The 18,712-nt window shown below is 31.9% G+C and overlaps 1 protein-coding gene, 1 long non-coding RNA gene and 1 other non-coding gene across 6 annotated transcripts; 1 reads left to right on the plus strand and 2 right to left on the minus strand.

Moving 5' to 3' along the window:
- Positions 1-1,380: 1,380 nt before the first annotated feature.
- On the minus strand, positions 1,381-9,508 carry LOC111206740. Of its 4 annotated transcripts, none has more exons than XR_007324812.1 (12): positions 8,634-9,508; positions 8,014-8,523; positions 5,480-7,871; positions 5,333-5,387; positions 5,015-5,167; positions 4,670-4,754; positions 2,885-4,236; positions 2,593-2,716; positions 2,370-2,487; positions 2,050-2,283; positions 1,764-1,949; positions 1,381-1,670 (listed from the first exon to the last, which is right to left on the minus strand). It is a non-coding gene; the product is annotated as an uncharacterized LOC111206740 (long non-coding RNA). The 4 variants fall into 4 exon arrangements; XR_002659005.2 differs by having other exon boundaries at positions 1,381-1,682; positions 2,038-2,283; positions 8,634-9,504; XR_007324813.1 differs by having other exon boundaries at positions 2,038-2,283; positions 4,862-5,167; positions 8,634-9,496.
- A 1,920-nt stretch (positions 9,509-11,428) lies between these two features.
- On the plus strand, positions 11,429-11,500 carry TRNAC-GCA. The gene has a single exon. It is a non-coding gene; the product is annotated as a tRNA-Cys (tRNA).
- A 70-nt stretch (positions 11,501-11,570) lies between these two features.
- LOC111206742 (aluminum-activated malate transporter 13) lies at positions 11,571-15,821 on the minus strand. The gene is made up of 6 exons (XM_022704044.2): positions 15,422-15,821; positions 14,804-14,944; positions 13,937-14,209; positions 13,721-13,851; positions 12,487-12,630; positions 11,571-12,400 (listed from the first exon to the last, which is right to left on the minus strand). The coding sequence occupies exons 1-6, from the start codon at positions 15,693-15,695 to the stop codon at positions 11,741-11,743; spliced, it is 1,623 nt and encodes a 540-aa protein (XP_022559765.1). The 5' UTR covers positions 15,696-15,821; the 3' UTR covers positions 11,571-11,740.
- Between the last annotated feature and the right edge of the window lie 2,891 nt (positions 15,822-18,712).

An 18,712-nucleotide genomic window follows, 5' to 3' on the forward strand; every position in this document is an offset into this window, starting at 1 on the left:
TTGTTAAATTCACAATTGATTTATACTTTATTAAATATTCTACTTTTTTTCTTTTGCTCGTTTTTACATAAGTTAAGAAAAATGGTGGATGAGTAACTAAAAGCAGACATTGATAGACTATCACTACAACTTTGTGCTCTTGTTTCATCCAGTGAATGATTGTTAGAAGTAGTCACATAAGCATGGCTTGAGCAATCGTCTCCCTTTTCTACTCGAGCTACCTATTTCTCGTTCCGCTTAAAACTTGCTGGTTACCTTGTAGCTTCATCACTGTACATTACAATTGTCACCTATTCTTTTATCCTAGGATCGGTCCGCGCTACTCGCGGATTACATATTTCAGTTTGTTATATATACTATTTATATATATTTGTTTATTAATTTTTTATTGTTATTTAATGTTTATGATATATTACAGTTGTAATAGTTAAAGCTAATATAAATACTCATTATTTAAAGTAAAATAAAATATAAATCTTATTCATTTAACAAATTTCATAAAAATTAAATAAAACAACTTTTAAAATGTTGTATGAGTTAAATACACTAAGACTTCTATTAAAAACTACTATTTTACTAAATAATTTTTTAAACTATAAACATAAAAAAATATATTGCAATCTAACAACAGTTTTTATTTAATATTTTTATACTTTTAAAAATATGATTATAAATTACGTGTAAATCGTTGTATCATTTCTTTGTTTTTACATCTTTACGGTTGAAATTGTTTGATATTATCATATGGAGCTCCAAATGTGATTGGAAAAACTAAATTTAATAATAGGATAGTTGAGATGCTTTATAAGATTTTTCATTTTAACGGTGTGTATTTTAAGTTTATATGTTATTTTATTTTACTTTTATTATTTTTGTCAAATTACATTATATTAGTTTTTTCATATTATGTAATATATTTTTCATATTAGTATTTTTTATTGAGGACTTTCGAATTCATGATATAATTTTTTAAAAAAAAATTACACATTTTGTTTTTATTTTTTACTGTTTAGATATTGATTTTTCAGTTACAAAAAGATCAACGTTTTTTTAAAAAAATATATTTATTTCAAAAAAAAAAATAGATTTTTACAATTTCAATACATTGTTTATTGGTAAATTGTAAATTAAAAAAAAAAGAAATTGTCATTTTCGAAATTACAAATTAATGCATCAATATTGATTTTTTTGAGATACAGAGAAAATATCTTTTTCGAATATTTTTTAGAAAAAACTTATTTGATATGAAAAAATATCTTTGGTACGATTCACCCCCTTGGGTTACGTTATAGTGAAAATAGCTTTGTGTGTGAAATGTTTCACGCAAGAAATAAATAATAGAACATTTGAAAACTTTGAGGAAGAGAAATGGTCACGATTTTAATGGCTCCACCGATTCTTTCTCAGACTATAAAACAAATATTTTTACCTGCTATAACAGTATAACTTGCCCACATATCTTTCCAATTTCACAATATCTAACACATTTTTAATCTGCTAAAAGTTCTCTAGCTAAAGGATAATTTGTTACATATATGAAGAGTTTTAGCATCTGAGATTACTGGTTACAACTAAAAAGAGTTTCCAAGTAGAAAATCATCAGCATATACTACTTCTAGGCTTCTCTCTCTCTCTTCTCCTGCAACACATTCTTCTTCCTCCTCTGTCACCTTATAAACCATCTATTATATCAAATTTTCAATACTACAAGGAAAAATATGTTCTTTATTGTGTGTTGTGTGATATAAGGAGATTGTGTTTACCATTTTGCAGATGTTTCGTCCTCTCAGTGTCTTTGAAGCTTCATCAGTGTAAGCTATAGCTGCTTTTGCTTCGGCTTCTGCTGCATCTACTTCCTTTGCAGTGGTGTTGATGCTTCAATTTTTCTTCGTCACCAATGGTGATATAGACAGGAACATATTTACCAATTATTGGACATGGCTATATACCTGCAACCAGTTTAGGATTAACATTAGTAACGATTGTCTGTGCTTCACTTTGACAAAGAACAGATTTCAGAAACGGCGTTCCACTGACATGTATATGCACCTGCTGTTGATGTATCCAGACCGTTCTCACTCTTCTGTTCAGTGCATCACCGAGAGATAGAGCTTCTCTGAATTACTTTTCAACATAACCAGCAAGCTCTCTTGTCGGAGCCAAAACCAAACAAATAGGGTTCTTCCCACGCTTTTCAACTACAGCTTACACAGGGACGTGTATGTGATAAGACATTACTATTGGTATAGATAGCATTTTTGCTATTGCCAAAGCACCAAAAACCTGAAAAAAAAATTAAAATAATGGTGAATTCTCAACTTCACTGCATAGCTAATGTTATTTCTGAGAGGCTCTTTTTTTATTGTTACCACAATCCCAGGAGAAGAAGCGTGAATGATGTCAGGCTTAAAGCGAGCAATTTCGGAGATAATTCTAGGACTAAGCGCAAGCAAGAGGGGTACCTTTTGGTACCAAGGGCAAGGGAAGCTGCAGAAGAATAAGAGATGAAAGAAGAATTAGCTATAATATTACCAAATGGAGTGTAACATCTATCCATTAAGTTAGTTATGTAGCTTAAGTGTTGATAGTTACCTTCTGGATCCAATGACTTTGGCTCCTTAAAACTCTTCGGGAACACCTTCTGATTCTATTTCTTCAATCCCGTCTCCCATTTCAGGAAAATACCTAATAAAATTCTGGAATCTGTTTTTGTAGCCTGAGACATAGCAAGTACAATCATAGGATTAACAAACCCGTGTTTAGTGTACACCTTTTTGATTCTGTCAATGACAAATGACAGGAATCCCAAAATCAAAACTATCTTACACAAACTAAAGCTTTTTTAAAAAAGTTTGATCATTATGAGTTTTAAAGCCGGAATTACCTCTGCATCGCTGAGGAGTATATCCCATAAGCTTGCTACCAAGCTTCATGTTTCCAGCTTCTCAGAACCTAAGCAGGTTAACCTCGACAGTGGAGTAATAGTTGAAGAATCTGAGAAAGGAAGTAACCTTGACAGTGGAGTAATAGTTGAAGAATCTGAGAAAGGAAGTAAAGGGGATGCACTAAATTTGTTTATGAGTCTGTTGAAGATGACGATTCGATCCAGACAGACGCTTAACGTTTTGAGATTATTTTTGCCAAGAAGATGAAGAGATCAAAGAACTTAGGGTTAGAGAATTTTGTGCGGCTACGGAGAGTCTATGAGAGGAGACCATTTTAAGTAGATCAGAATTGGGTTTAGATAAACTTTTGTACAGGCCCGTAGCGACCCATAAACAAATTGATAACCGATTTAATGAAACGATGCGTTTCAAAGTTGAGACACGTGTCAAGTTCATGTTGCACGAATTAGTGACGTGTCGTCCTAGGGCCGGCCCGCCTTACGGGCGGGAAATTATAATAAATACTATTTTATATAAACTTATATTAATGTTGTGATTTAAAAAAAAACATAATAGATAAAACGCTATTATAAACAAATAAATAATGCATAGAATTTTGAATAATCATTTTTGGTTTGAATTAAAGTGACAGTAAACTTTTTTATTCTTTATTTTTCAGAGAAACATAATTAGAAAAAAAAATAAAAAATGTAATAATATATATCTTGTTATTATTTTATTTCACTTTGACATAATAAAAGAAAATTAAAGTTTAAATAAAATATTACTATATTTAATTCATGAAGTTTCAAGTTTAAAAAAAAATACATTAATTCATTTTTCATGATAATAAATTAGTCTAGCTCCAAGCTCAATTGTTTAACATAATTTTAAAATACTATATAAATAGTATAATAATATCATAAATGATGTCTAAAATATATTTAATAGCTTTTTGAAAGAGAAGATATCTACATGTTTAAGTGATGCATTTCTAAATGGAACCGTAATATGATTAAACATGTGATAAATACATCAATTTATTTAATCTTAGAAATATTTTTAAACATCATTTGAACAAAACATAGCAAACCCAAAGGGATAGAACGAAAGAAAAAAAACTCGTTAAGCAACATTGATGCATTAGCATTATGCAAATAGGAAATACATATGCCATGCGTGCTTTCTCGGCCATCTTCAAAGATGCTCGAGTTGGAGGCTTCTTAGTGTCGAGATCACTTGGACCTGCTAATGTAGTCGGTGCTCCCTCAAGAGCACTACCACCAACGTCCACCTTAGCAGAGACTGAGTTCATTCCAGGCATATCATCTCCATCGTCATCATTGCCCGTCTGATCAAACCCAATGTATTAGAATTATTTCATACTACGGATATAAGCGGCATGAAAGATGCATTAAACATACATCGGCAACAAATTCAATGAGTGGCAGATGGTCATATTCGTAATAGTATACTATACAAAGCTAAGCAGACGAAAAAATAACCATCTGTAACAAAAAAAAAAGAGCTGCCTCGAGAATAAAATAAAACATAGAAGATAGGCCAAAGTGAATCAAAAATCAGAAAAATGAAACATCACATCGTTATATCACAATTACCACTTTTATGTGGAAGCATATTTACACTGCAGATGAAGACTTGTACATTAACTTTTCATGTAATTAATCATCTTATCTTCTATAAAACAATATATTCATCACTCACCAGCAAGAATTGAAACGCAAAACAGAACACTTAGACTTGAAAAAGATCAAAGCTAATACCTTGAGTTGCAGGAAGGCCAGGGAGATCATGCTCCATAGACTGAAAACGATGTAGAGAGCTAATAACTTTATGATGATTCAGGCCCTGCAGCACAAAATTTTCTCTCGCCATGAACTTAACACTTTATGCTTCCAAATAATCAAATCTAACTTTCTTTGAAGCTACCATTTTCTTAGTAAATAAATCTTCACCTTATACACATTGCTGTGAGTACCTTTCATAATCTATAATTTTAAAAATATTAAATCATTCATTATATCAAAAACAAAAGAATAATTAATCAAATTAACTAATTTAAAAGGTATCTAAAGCTAAGAAAACAAAGTGTTTAGGGTTCTACATACCAGAGGACACCAACAACATTAGTGTTGTTGCAGGTCACGCAAGTAAAGGCTGAGACAGTCGGTTGAAGCTTCGATCCACATGGAGCAACAGGTGTAACAACACCCTTTGTCCATCATCATGCTGGTGGAGCAAGACGGTTGACATTCACTTGACTGCAACACATGTGTAAAGAAAGCATAATAAACAAATGGGTTCAAGATTTATCGTTCAAAAGAGTTTGAATAAGGATCTTAACACAGAGTATTGGATATTTTATTAGTTTAAAAGCCAGAAATAGTTTAAAATTTAGCAGTTCATGAAGTTCAAGAACATAATACCTCAGCTTCGAGGAGGATCATGTCAACTCCCATAAACTCACGTTTCTGGAAGAATCTGAGCAGCGGCAAGGACGGTGGAAGAACAACGAAATAAATATTCAATGCTATTGGAATTCTGAAGATGATTCTCAATGGATGAGAACTTACATATTTATAGGTGGAGATCCACCGCTTGGAAGAGGATAGAAAGACATTGAATGTGTGATCGTGGTTGTAGTGGGCTGAAAGAGTAAAGAACTCCTTAATGATATTGAATCAATGATCTCGTAACGTCTGTGTTGAGAAGAATCAAATACAAAAAGATGCCAACAGACACAGACGCACTGACTACCACTCAAGATTCGTCTCTATGAGACTTCCATTACTCCATAGATGGTAGATCTAGCATATTTGCAGAGAACGATGAACCCTAATGGCGGTACAGCTTTAGCAGGGAAAACAGCTAACGGGCCAAGTTTGTATTAGTTTAGTCCACATAATCAAAATGTATGTATAATAAAATAAGCCCAACTCACCAGTATTACGTATTAATGAAACGCTGCGCATTTAGGAGAGGGACACGTGTTAACAGCACAAAACTTGAATTAGTGAGCTGGAATCCTAGGTGGACACCCTAGGAGAGATTCAAACTCTACTTTATATATAAAGACTAGTGATATTCCGGCGCTACGCGCCGGATTCATATGTTCTATTTTCTAATAAGTTCAAAATTGTTTGTTTAATCCATTTGAAAATGGTTAGTTATAATAATGTATTGCTATGTTTTGAAGTTTCTTAGGTCAAAGAAAAATATCATAAATGGTTTTTACTAATCAATTCAATAAAAATAATATATATAGCTGATTTTGCACTAAAGTAAATATAAGTGAATTTAAAACATAAAGTAAAATTGATGCTCTAAAAGGAAAACATGTAAATACATGTGTGTTGTTTTGTGATTATCGTGTTTGAATGAAGATAATAAATTCTTTGTAATCTGTTAGGAGCTTCTTTGTGGACGGTTAAATAATTTGTCAAAATATTTTGAATCCAGTAAGTGGATTTTTTAATCATGGTTTAGCATTTTTCGAAACTGAATTGACTATTTTCCCAGGATAGCTTATCCAGAATATATAACTTTAAAAAGGAAAATATGTGTAAATGTAATGGTTCTAATAATAAAAAATTTAATATTCTAAAAGTACCCGAGTTTATCGTAATATTTCTTTATAAGCCTTGAGACATTCTCAAATTACATGCCACTATTTTTAACAATCGCTTCAGCCTCAAACATGTAGAATTGTAAGTATAATAACAATTATAACGTATCCACTTGTTACATCAAAGAATGTAGGTAGAAGTGACTTTATTCAGTTTCATGTGTGATTTAATCCTATTCCTACGTAATTCTTATTTTCTTCTTGAATAAAAAATCGGCGGTGATCAAGATGAGAAACATGACAGGTAAATGTAATAATGCTGTAAGAACCATGATGTTTATAACTGTGACTGTCCTTGTCATTGGTCAAGTTAGTGTGTCGACTTTGGCTTTCGTATATCTACTTGCTGAGATGATTTTAAACAGTCAAATTTCATATGAGATTAGAACTGTGCTTCTCTTGTTTATCTGTAAGTCTTACTTATAAAACATATCTTTAATGTTTTTATATATGAGATATATATGCTCCGATCCATTGTTAGGCATTCCTTTGATAATCTGTTATATGGAAACATACCCTTCTCAGTCTCTAAACTCATGCAGCTGGACACTTTGTATTTGTTAGACTCATAAAATTTTGTGTTTCACATTCCAGTTTTGTCTTTTCGTACATTTTTCTTGATGTTCCAACTTGTGGACACATTATGAGCTTACAGAACAATCAGCTCACAGGCCCACTACCAGCAACCTTAACACAGATTCCAAACCTTAAAATACTGTGAGTTCTGATTAAAATATAAGTTTTTAGGTTCAAATCATGATGTTTGCAGTGCTCCTGCGGGGAACCATATAACCGGTGAGATAACCAAGGTTACTTTACAACAACAACAGATAATGAGCTGCATGAAAGGCAAATATTATTTAAAACTGTCAAGGCAATAGTTTTCGTAAAATAAGATGTAAAACCCTATACAATTTATTCAAACTTTAGAAAAGACAATACCAAGTAGCAGCAGAGTGGACTTCCATTTGGCAACTCTCAAAGGTGGGAAATTAAGCATTACAGGCCTTTTTCCGGCGCGCCCATCCTCATGGAGTGGTGGACCCTCTGTAGTTAATACACCATGAAAAAGTTCATTATGAATAATTACAGAGACAAGTAGACAATAACAATGAGATAGGTAACATGGAAAAGGCTCTCCTAGTTAGCGGTTAGAATAATGGTCGATAGTGTATTCAAAATTTATTACCTTACAACTCCAATGGCGTTCTCATCATTGCATGCTGCGCAGGTGAATGATAAGAATCCTCTTTTCAGTTTACGTTAACACTTCAGGACGTCTATTATCAGTTTCCTCAACCTTGCAGTGCAAAGGAATCCTTTCACTTCTCCTAGGATATCTGGACATAAACAAATGGGTCAATAATAGTTTGTTGCGGTTTTAGATATTCATAATAGCAGTGTTTCTTAGACAGCCCTACTTAAACAATCCTAACCGTGTTGGTATTAGCAAGTGCCATTAGATGGTCATAATTACCGAACCTGTAGATCTCTGTGGGGATAGGGGAACTGGCTTCCGTAATCTCAAAGTAAACGGGTTTGATCAGTGAATCTGTAACAACATGTGCGTCAGTGAAGAAAAAGTTTGGCTGCTCCGTGTTACATCGAACAAACTCAGATTATAAAGAGCTCCTTCGTCGAGCAGTTATTTGAAGGTGGTGAGCCGGTCAACGTTAATAGAAGCCTCAACGTCTACTATGAAGTAACTGAAGGAGAGAAAATATCCAGAAGTACAAAATCGATATGTAAAAGTATACAAAGTGATATCAGTAAGATTACCTTACCATCGACCAAAAGCATATCTACACCCATGAACTCTCCACTTTTGTTAACCTTGTGTGCTTTCCAGAAACGTATAAGCCTTGCGTCAACGGCTCAACCCACTGTCTACACCGTCCAGCCTTAAATTCAAAGAAATGAAGCTGCAAAGAAGCCATATTCATAGAGGCTTCGGAGTCGGTTGGTATTCACGGTCCCTAGGAAAAGCGTTGACTGTTTCACAATGCCAAATAATCAGACTGTAAACATTCAGTCATAATCAATGCATAAATCTCTTATCTTATCTTATACAATAAAGAGAAGATGGAGTTCATCGGAGTTACCTTCTCATCCAAGTCGGCAAGAAGCGTGGAAGAAGTCGAAGTTGTTATTGAACTCGGCAAGGAGAGTGTATGAAGTCGCCATCGGAATCGGTTGCTAGGAAAAAGTATGTTTCTGGATCTTATTTGAGTTGAATTGTGCATGCTAGGAAGGTCCAATATTTATAGCTGAGCTTCAGGCGGTTACAGTGGAAAATGAAAAGGTAGATCGAAGGCTTCAAGTGGAGGAGTGGATTAATCAAGGAAAAACTCAGAGTAAAGAACGGATTAACGGATTGGTGAGACGTTACGGAGATCAAAGGGAGCGTTAAATTTCTGTAGAATTTCTTCGGGGGAGGTCGCAGCCGCAAGAGGAAGAAGGAAGGAAGGAGAAACCTAATTCCATGTGGGCTGTTCAGTGGAGTGGGCTAAAAGATTGGGCTCAAAATGAAATTATAACAAAAGTCCATTTTGAATATGTGTGTCATTAGAAAAACCGCATTACTTGGAAATCAGAACTGCTCTTATGTTGCGACACGTGGCAACAAAAGCCCCATCCTCCTTAAGGACGTGGAAGAAGGAGGAGAGAGTATACCCTACTTTATTGTATAAGATATCGCTACGTAAAGTATTTGATGCTGTGTTTTGTTCTCTTTGGTTTTTTATTTTAGTTTCAATCCTACTATATAAAAGGGACTAAATCCCTTCTTTCTAAGCCATGCCACATGGATAAAATATTATGAACCAACCAAGATGCCATGTCATCCGGACTGGGCTTGCGTCAAAATAAAAAGCTATTTTCAGAGTCCATTCGACCCATCTTGAAGCTCATTCCCGAGCCACTCTCTCATAAGCATAATTCTGTATTCTAAACATCCCGTGTTAAAATTTTTTTAAACACTCATATCTTAGAAATAGTTTAGAAAATATCATTATATAAATATTTTTTCTTTAATAATATTTAATTATAATTTTTTGTTTCTTTTTAACTTTTATAATAAATATTATCTTCAGATAACAACAAAATATATATAAGAATTATCTTATTTTAATTTTTTTGATAATTTTATTATATTATTTTAGAATCAATTATTTAATATTAATATAACATATCATTTTATATGATTAAAATAAAATCATTTTTAATTATATATAAAATTCATTAAGGGTATTTTTTTAATTAACACATTAGAGAATCAGTTAGAAATTAATAATAAATCAATAACCTATCTAAAAGTCTAAAACCTAATAAAATATGAAAAATAAGAAAAACTAACTAAGTTTTAATATATATATAATATTCATCAAGGGTCTTTTTAAATTAATAAATTAACCACTTAGCTAAAAATAAATAATAAATCATTAATTTAGCTAAAACCTAATAAAAACATGACAAACAAGCAAATTTACTAAAATTATGGATAATATAAAATATGATTGATTCTTTAATACAAAATTGAAATAATAGTTTTGTTAAATAAAACATAAGTTTGTCGTATCGGTGTTACAAAAAAAAATCATTAATAGTATCGTAGGAATTATGTCTTTCCTATTAGCGAATAAAATTGAAGCAGAGTTTTGGAGGATAGCTCAACGTGTAAACGAGATTATGAAAATTGATATGAGTTGAGTTGAGGTAACGGACACAACTGTTCCTCCGCAAAGAAACGCTCCTGCTAGACATCCTGGATAAATGAAAGAGACATTTCTGGACTTGGCTTTGTGTTAATGGATAGTGACTTTCCAATGCTGTTTGGAGCAAGGGCCGATATACACGCACCAAATCACCATTGCAAGCGGAAGCTGAAGGTTTGCTATGGCAATGCAATGCAAGTGATACTGAAGTTTGGAGACAGAGAGATGGTCTTTCAATTGACTGTGAACAACTGGTTATATTCATTCAAAAGGAGGAAGATTGGCCTGCGTTGGACTCGGAGCTCGACGAAATACAGGCTGTATCCAAAGAATTTCTGAATTTTCTATTGCTTATATTCCTAGATCTTTAAAATTCCGTACGAATAGCCTAGCAAAAGGTGTCCGATCACGCGCATCTCGATCAGCTTTTGTAAATCTTTTTGCACCAAGTTGGCTACCCCACAAGCTAGCATGAGGGTGCCAAAAAAGAAAATAAAGCTGAAAGTGAAACTAAATATTCCAATGAACAAATTTATCATAAGTCCATATTTATGTGGATGTCTATATGAGATAAACAATTGTTTTCAGATAATTATAGAATATAGTCACGAAAATCAATCCTAAAATATATAATTTAAAAAAATCATTTAAACAAACCATCAAAATTTTCAATATTACACCAAATAAGAATATAAAGACCAACTATATTCTCTTCATGTATAATGTATTGTGGTAAGATTCAAACAAAATTAACTTACTTTACAGTAAGGAAAAATTAGATTTTTAATTCCAAATTTACAGTAAAAACATAACATTTTATAAAACTAAACAATTGACATAATAGTACAAAAATATGGAAAAAAAAATTAAAATACTATCCGCGCGTAGCGCGGACAAGAACCTAGTAGTTGTAACGTTCTCTGATTTCTTCTATAATGATTTACTGGACCACACTAAATAAAGAACCTTTTTCTTGACGTCACTAACCTTTAAAACAAACTTTATGAAAAAAAAAAAACAAACTTTATGGAAGTGGTAAGTTGATAACAATGATTTTGCATAAAATAAATGATGGGACCATATACCTATATGGAAATTAATTTAGCTACGTAATGTGATTTTAACATTTGAAAATGTGATTTGTATGATAATATGTATTTATTAAAATAAATGACCAACAACTTGGGTCCATAGCTCAGTGGTAGAGCAATTGACTGCAGATCAATAGGTCACCGGTTCGAACCCGGTTGGGCCCTATTACTTTTTACTCTTCTCAGTTCTTTTGTTAAGACCTGAGTTACGACTTGCCATAAATAACAAAAGAAAAAGGCAAACATGTCTTTTTTTGTATAAGTAAAGCCTCAGAAATTACAAACTCGTGTTACAAAATGCCGAGAAAAATAAGAAACACGAAATCAATATCCATTATTCATCACAAAAAGAGAATCGAGTCACATAGAAAATTGTACAAACCAAGCCGAACTTTACCGGTCGGTTCAATCTCCAACCACTAGATCCACCGGTTTCTCAATTCGCACTTCCACATCCGTCCGATCAACAATCTTATCATACTCCTTGAAGCAGGAGATGCTTCCCAGCTCCTCCACCTCATCAATCACAGTACCAAGCCTTGCCACCATCTCCACAAGAAGAGACGCAAAGGCAGCAAACGGTAACGCCTCCGAAAACTCCAAACTTTTCATAACCGCGGCTTTACTCAACTGTTTTCTAAATCTCCTCTTCTCTCCAACCGGTCCCGGTTTATTCACCGACTTCCGGTGTGACGTCTGACCCATAAAACTAGAGAGCGAAACAGTGCTGTTAAACCGAGCTTGCGATACGGTGACGTTTTGTGGCGTTGTCTGACTCAAAACATTGCCGTCGACGTTATTACTGTCGTTGTAATATGAAACATTGCGGTTTAGGTGTTTGTTGGTGATGTCACTGTGAAGGTTAGACCCCAAGAAGAGCTTAGGTTGTGACTTTATTGCTGCGTTGAGATCTTTTAACGCTACTTCTAGATTGTCGGAGAGAATCTCCGGCGAGCAGTGACGTTTGTTTAGAATGCTTTCAGAGAGTTCCGATAAAACTTTGCAGATTTCTCCGGCTAGTCTAACACAAGGATCTTTGAAGAGAGTACGAATAGACCTAGGAGTCTTTAAAATAAACATAAATTATGGTTATATAAGACTATACGTTATGTAATTTTTATGTTGAAATAGAACGTTAAGTTTAATTTTACCTGAATCTCCGTTTGTAAGCATCCGTGAAGAGCAACAACAGTGTGACCAAACTTGCGAAGAACAGATCCAATTTTGGTGTATTGTTGAGATGGAAATTTATTACAACGCAGTGTATGTCTCGGCTCCCAACTTGCATACATCGCCTATATATATGAGTGTATGTACGTACACATGTCAATATGTTCAATATTCTCTTAATAGTGGAAGGTTCGCCAGCAAAATGTTTTAGAGTTTAAACACTTTTTAATAACCGTTTATTACATATCAAAGCCTATACTAATCCCAAAGTATGAGAGAACTCAGAACTGTAACCCCTTAACTTACAAGCGAATCATTCAACTACTAGATCATCATCACAATTTTGTGTTATAAAACATTTACATTAGTAGTACTAAATAAACATTTCAAAATTAGTATAGTAAAAATAATAATTAAAAAGTAAGAGAATATTTCAAAACTTGAGAACCTTTCCTATAGTTTTCAAAATGCTTTTAGATTTTAATTTATTTTTAACTTATTTTAATATATAGTGTTATCTTCGGTATTTTGTATGTAAGTTTTTTGTAACGGTTAAGAGTTTAAAACAAAAAGAGAGGACTTGAACTCCAACCTTTCAAATTACAAGGCGAAATATCCACCTACAAGACCATTATAATTTAGTGTCTTAAAACATTTCCAACTCCACTGTAAAATGGAGTGGACTATGCAATTGTGAACAAACAAAAAATTCATTACTATATATGCAGTAATGTTTTTATGTTTATTCACAACTGCATAATTCACTCTATTTTGCAGTAGATTTTGCAGTGGATTAGAGATACTCTTAGATTCTAATTGTGATGAGAGTTCAATTCTCCTTTTTAATATGTATTTTTTTCTTTTAATATATGTATAGTCTTTTAGATTTTCTGTAAATAAATTATAAATTAATGTTAACAAATAAATGTTATAGAATCACAATAATAAGAAGTCCTTCTCTTATTCAATCACAAAGTTCTCAATCACAAATCTTAATCACACATTTATGCATCACACATTGCATCCATATATATAGGACTTAAATAAATCCTAAATCACTTAGTATTATCATATCTCCTAATCCTAAAGATAATCATAACTTCAAATAGGAAAAGGAAACTTATATCTCAAGCTTATCCAACAACAAATGTTAAGCGATGTCAATCAAGAATTTAGTCGGATTTCAAATAAAGATTTTGATTTAAGATGACTTACTAGTGCTTCATCAGAGGATTTAGAATCCAAAACAGTCTTATATCCTTTGTAGATTACGTCATCATCATCAGATTCAGAATCTGAATCTTCTTTGTCTCTCTCCTTCTCCTCGAAATACTTCTTTACACAGGCTATGTATAGGATAAAAATCACAAATATGTATAACTATGATTAGGTTGCATATTTAGTTTATTTATTTATTTAAGAGATATGTACCTTCAATAGAGCGTGAGAGGCCTTGGAACTTAGTAACGGTGGACATGTGAAGGTCATCGCCAGACCATATTGGAAAAACCAAAAGGCTCATGAAAAGGCAAATGCCAATACCCATAGCAATGGTTAATAATCTCTGGTGTGCGATTTTAATCACAGTATCGATTCTGTAACTCGATACTGTGATAAGATTAAACGTCAAAAGAAATACCAGCATACCGTAATCGTAGTTTTTCTTTACGTATGGAACAAATCTCATATACGTTATCGTTGATCCTGTTACACATAGGAATATAAAATTTGATTATATATATATCTTTAAATTATGGTATTTTAATGCATTGTCAAAAGTTAGACATAAGATGTCGGCCATCTAATTAACGTCTACCATTTTTTTTTTTTTTTTATTAACCTGGAGGTATTCCAGGCCCATGGAGAGGCTCAGACTAATCCCCAAGGGGAGGTGCAGCCCACGGATAGACACTCTCTCCGGGTATTCAAATGGGCCCTAAAGCATGGGTCCATATCCGTGTTGGGTGACCAGGATAATTGTGACTTAGTTTCGCGCAGCAGGTGGATCGAATTCTAAATTTTCATTTCATTTTATTTAATCATGGGAATTTAGAATATCATAATCGCTTCCGATATTTTAAATTCAGCTTTTAGATGTATTAAAAAAATACCTTCTTCTCCAAAGAAATTGGACTCAGGGTTGCTACCCCTAAACCACCACCTTTGGTTAGAATTTTGTTCCAACGTTTTTAGAAACTTTAATATATCACAAGCTAACTATATATGTTTTATATATGCATAAATGGTTTAACAAAGTATAAATGTATGACCAGGGGAAGTGTATAACAGAATACGTACCGATGATGAATACAGCAGCGCCAATGAAGATGCCTCCGAAAATTTTACCCGAATTAACAGCAACAAACTCAATAAGATATGCTAGAGATCCTGCTATTAGTGTCCCTATTCCTCTATTTAATCCCTTGCGTAATGTCGCACCTGCAATTATATATAGCTAGCTAATATTACAAGTTACCATGGCCAGATATTTTGCAATATGTAAACAACTATAAATTGAATTACCTAACATCAATTAAAAAATCCGCCAAAAATCGATTGAGGAAAAAAAAATCAATCAGAAAATGTTTTTTTTTTCTGTTCTTCCCATTAATCATAAAACGTGCTACAATTTGAATCATAACTAAATTGTAGATATAACAGATCCTATTGAAACACAAGTCAGTAAGATTTTTTTAACAGAAAAGATAATGAAATAGAAAACTGTATAAAATACTTTGTGATATTTCTCAATTCTCACAATTTTGTGCTTGGTAGTTATAAATGTATATTTTACCAATTTAGCACGAGGTTATCAATCAAACTCAAGAAATTTGTAGCACTTAAAGTTTGTTTTTAGAGAAATATTGAGATAAGATCACAAACAAACAAAATGTAAATAATTGATGATATAATTACCGGCAGAGAACTCGAGAACGACAACGACAGTCATGACTGCCCAAATTGCATTTTTGCCGATACCTTTGAAGAAAGGTTCCATGAGATACAACAAGGACACAAGTGTTAATGAAACTCCTACTTTCAAAGCATGTTTCAGTCTCCTCGTATCTTCTTTTCCGACATTCCATAGACTCTTTAGAATATTCTTCATCTTCTTGGGATGTTCTATCTTCTTCCTCGTCCTTCTAGAACCTTCATCTTCCATAGTAATTTCCATGCTTTTGTTCCACATTTCTTTTCTTTGATCGTCTATAGTTTGTTGTTAACTGAAAGATATACAATCTTTTTATATACCCTCGTGAAAACTATTTCAATGCGAAGCTTTTGGTTTTGTTGTACTCTAGCTGCATCTCTGTGTATGTTAAATAGTAGGTGAAGTAGGAGAGAGTCATCCCATTACTTTTTTTATTTAGATGATAATTAATGTCTTATTTTTCAAAATATCGGTATAGTTTTCACAAAAATACGTAGACCATTTCCTTATATACACATGAGCAGGAAATTGAAATACACTACCTAGCTATGCACATTTTAAATCCACCAATTCCACTAAAGAATAAATTATGGAATTTGCCTACTATACTACAAAAAGGAATGAAACAATATCTTCTTTCCTCGTCCATATATCATTTATTTAAATTTCTTATTCCATTCATTCAATTCATTTTTACTGTTTACACCCTTATTTTTATATCGTCCATAGGTTTTCATACGCCTGGGCACGGATCGGATATCCGGGTTTTTGAAGGTATTTGTGATTTGCTTCGTACGTCACGGATATCTAATTTTTTTATTTGCTTTGTTTCGGAAAAATACGGATATTCGGAAAAACGGATATCCGGAAAATAAATAGATATTTGCGGATATTTACGAATACTTACGAATATGTCATATGTTTTGATTAATACAAATAATCTTACAATTTTGATACAAATTTGTTTTGTAAAATATTTTTTGCATGATATATATGATAAAAATTAAAAGAAGTAGTGAATCTACATATTTTGTAATTTTTTGAACTTAGTTAACAATTATAATAACATAAAACTTACGAAAAAAATTATAATTGTCATAAATGTGTTATCTTCCTTTTATGTAATACTTTTATATAAGTAATAGTGAATAGACTTTATCAAATCATATGTTAGAATAATAATTATATAATTTTATATATTAAAGTTTTTAAATATAATCAAGATATACATTTATTTATATATTGATCGAATATCCGCTTCCCAAAATTTTAATATTTGTGATTTGTTTTGATTTTAACGGATATTGATTTTTAGTATTTGCTTTGCTTCGAAAGTTTACGGATATCCAGAAATTTCGGATCAAATCGAAACGCATAACGAATCGAATCAAATTTAACGAATAAAATGTCCAGCCCTAGGTTTTCATATGTGTCTCTTTTTTTTTGTCTTGAAGGAATCTGTCTTTTGATCTATATATTTCTACACAGACCTGTAAATAATTTCAGCTAAATCCAAAACCTTCGTGTAATTATTTTTTGGTGTGAAAACACCTTCGTGTTATAATAGTAGGAGTATAAAAATTTTATACTTAACAAAATTACTATACTGTTTAATCAATATATAGATGTAAAAAAGATCGCAGTACATTAACTAACTTGATCCTAATAAGATCTCGACGGTGCCTTCATTAGTCAAGTTCTCAATTTCCTTTTGGATTGAATCGGTGTTTAATTGATGACTAAGCAGTCGACAAGGAAAGTAATTTTAGTGGACGTCAATTTGTCGCAAAATGTATGGCCAATACTGATGCTTTCTTTCTCTACCACGTAGATATTTTATTTTTTAAATGAACTCTACCACGTAGATTAGTCTGAGAACAGTATTCAACATGTGATTGTTTTTTTTTTTTTTTTAATAACTGAACAACATGTGATTTTTAATCCATCTTGTTGTAAAATCATAACATTTCATATAAAGATATTGATCAAATTCTATGTTTTCACGTTTCCTATACGAAATGATTAAAAATATATTTAGAAAAGTCAAATATTTTAGTTTTTTAATAATGTTTAGAGAAATTCTATAGGATAGCTATTTTTAAGTTTTTATTATAAAAATAGCCTCAATAAAAAAAATGACCAAATTTTTTTTATTAAAAGGTAAAAATGTATAGAGTTTCAAATTAAAAAAAATAAATTTTCAAAATAGAAAGGGACTATTTTGATCATTTTTTTCTTGGAGACTATTTTTGTGACAAAAACTCAAAAATGTTATTGGAGAGAATTGCCCTAATGTTTATGCAGAAACCAACTTCTAAATATGATATTTTGATATTCAATCATCTGAGTATTCTGCTATTCTATTGTTATTGGTGAAGTTCATAATAGTTGAAGCGAAGTTTCAATAAAATAATGGAAATTAGGGTTGTATTTAGTTTAAATGTGAATGAATTTAATTTTTAATAAGTTGTTAGATGCTTTTAGATTAAATGAGAATTTATTAAGCTTTTTGTGAAACCTTTTTAAAATCTATGTAAAACTATGAGATTTGGATTCTCTTTTTGTATCTAAAAGCTCTTACTCAAACATTCTAAAAATGACTAGTTCATCAAACTACAAATTCAATAACACATGATTAAAAAAAAATTAATTCATATTTGACTAACAGTAAATTTATCATTTTAATACAAATAATCTCAACTGTTGAGAATATACCATTTAAAAGATTTACCTTTAAAGAATAGATACTTGTAAATCTTGCAACTATATCACAGAACCAGTTGTCCACTATAAGTAAATTTTGAAACAATCAAGTGTTGGAATCATTGATTCACTTACACAAAAGGGGGACCAAGTAACATGCTATATAATTTGTCGTTCCAAATTGAAATCATGTAAGATGGGCAAATGTGAAGCAGCAACTTGCTATAAATATCTAAGAAACCACCAAAATGTTACATCTTTTTCATTAGTTGGATCAAAAGCTTATAGATTTCTGATATTTTATTCTCGCTACAATGCTGCGTAATATACGTGAATTCTTTTAATATGAAGTGTTTATACCTTAAATTGGCACACAAATCATTTGAGTGGACCAAAAGATATCTAGTTGAGTAAACCCTTTCTCAAAAAAAAAAAGATGTCTAGTTGTTTTAGTTTTGCAAATTCCGATGGTTTTTTTTAGAATTCTAATTTTACCATAAATTTGATATTACTTTTTGATTTATTTTTAATGGGTGAGATTATTTTCATAAATTCTTTAAATTTGTGATGAA

Source organism: Brassica napus, chromosome A2 (assembly GCF_020379485.1).
Source record: "Brassica napus cultivar Da-Ae chromosome A2, Da-Ae, whole genome shotgun sequence".
Classification (NCBI taxonomy): Eukaryota; Viridiplantae; Streptophyta; class Magnoliopsida; order Brassicales; family Brassicaceae; genus Brassica; species Brassica napus.

What these genes read in the sequence shown, in the direction of transcription:
- LOC111206742 (XM_022704044.2), bottom strand. Translation starts at nt 15,695, where the DNA reads ATGTGGAACAAAAGCATGGAAATTACTATGGAAGATGAAGGTTCTAGA. An exon ending in AATCCTCTGATGAAGCACTA is followed by an intron (nt 12,631 to 13,720) that starts GTAAGTCATCTT and finishes TCATATATATAG; the next exon opens with GCGATGTATGCAAGTTGGGA. An exon ending in GCTTACAAACGGAGATTCAG is followed by an intron (nt 12,401 to 12,486) that starts GTAAAATTAAAC and finishes TTTATTTTAAAG; the next exon opens with ACTCCTAGGTCTATTCGTAC.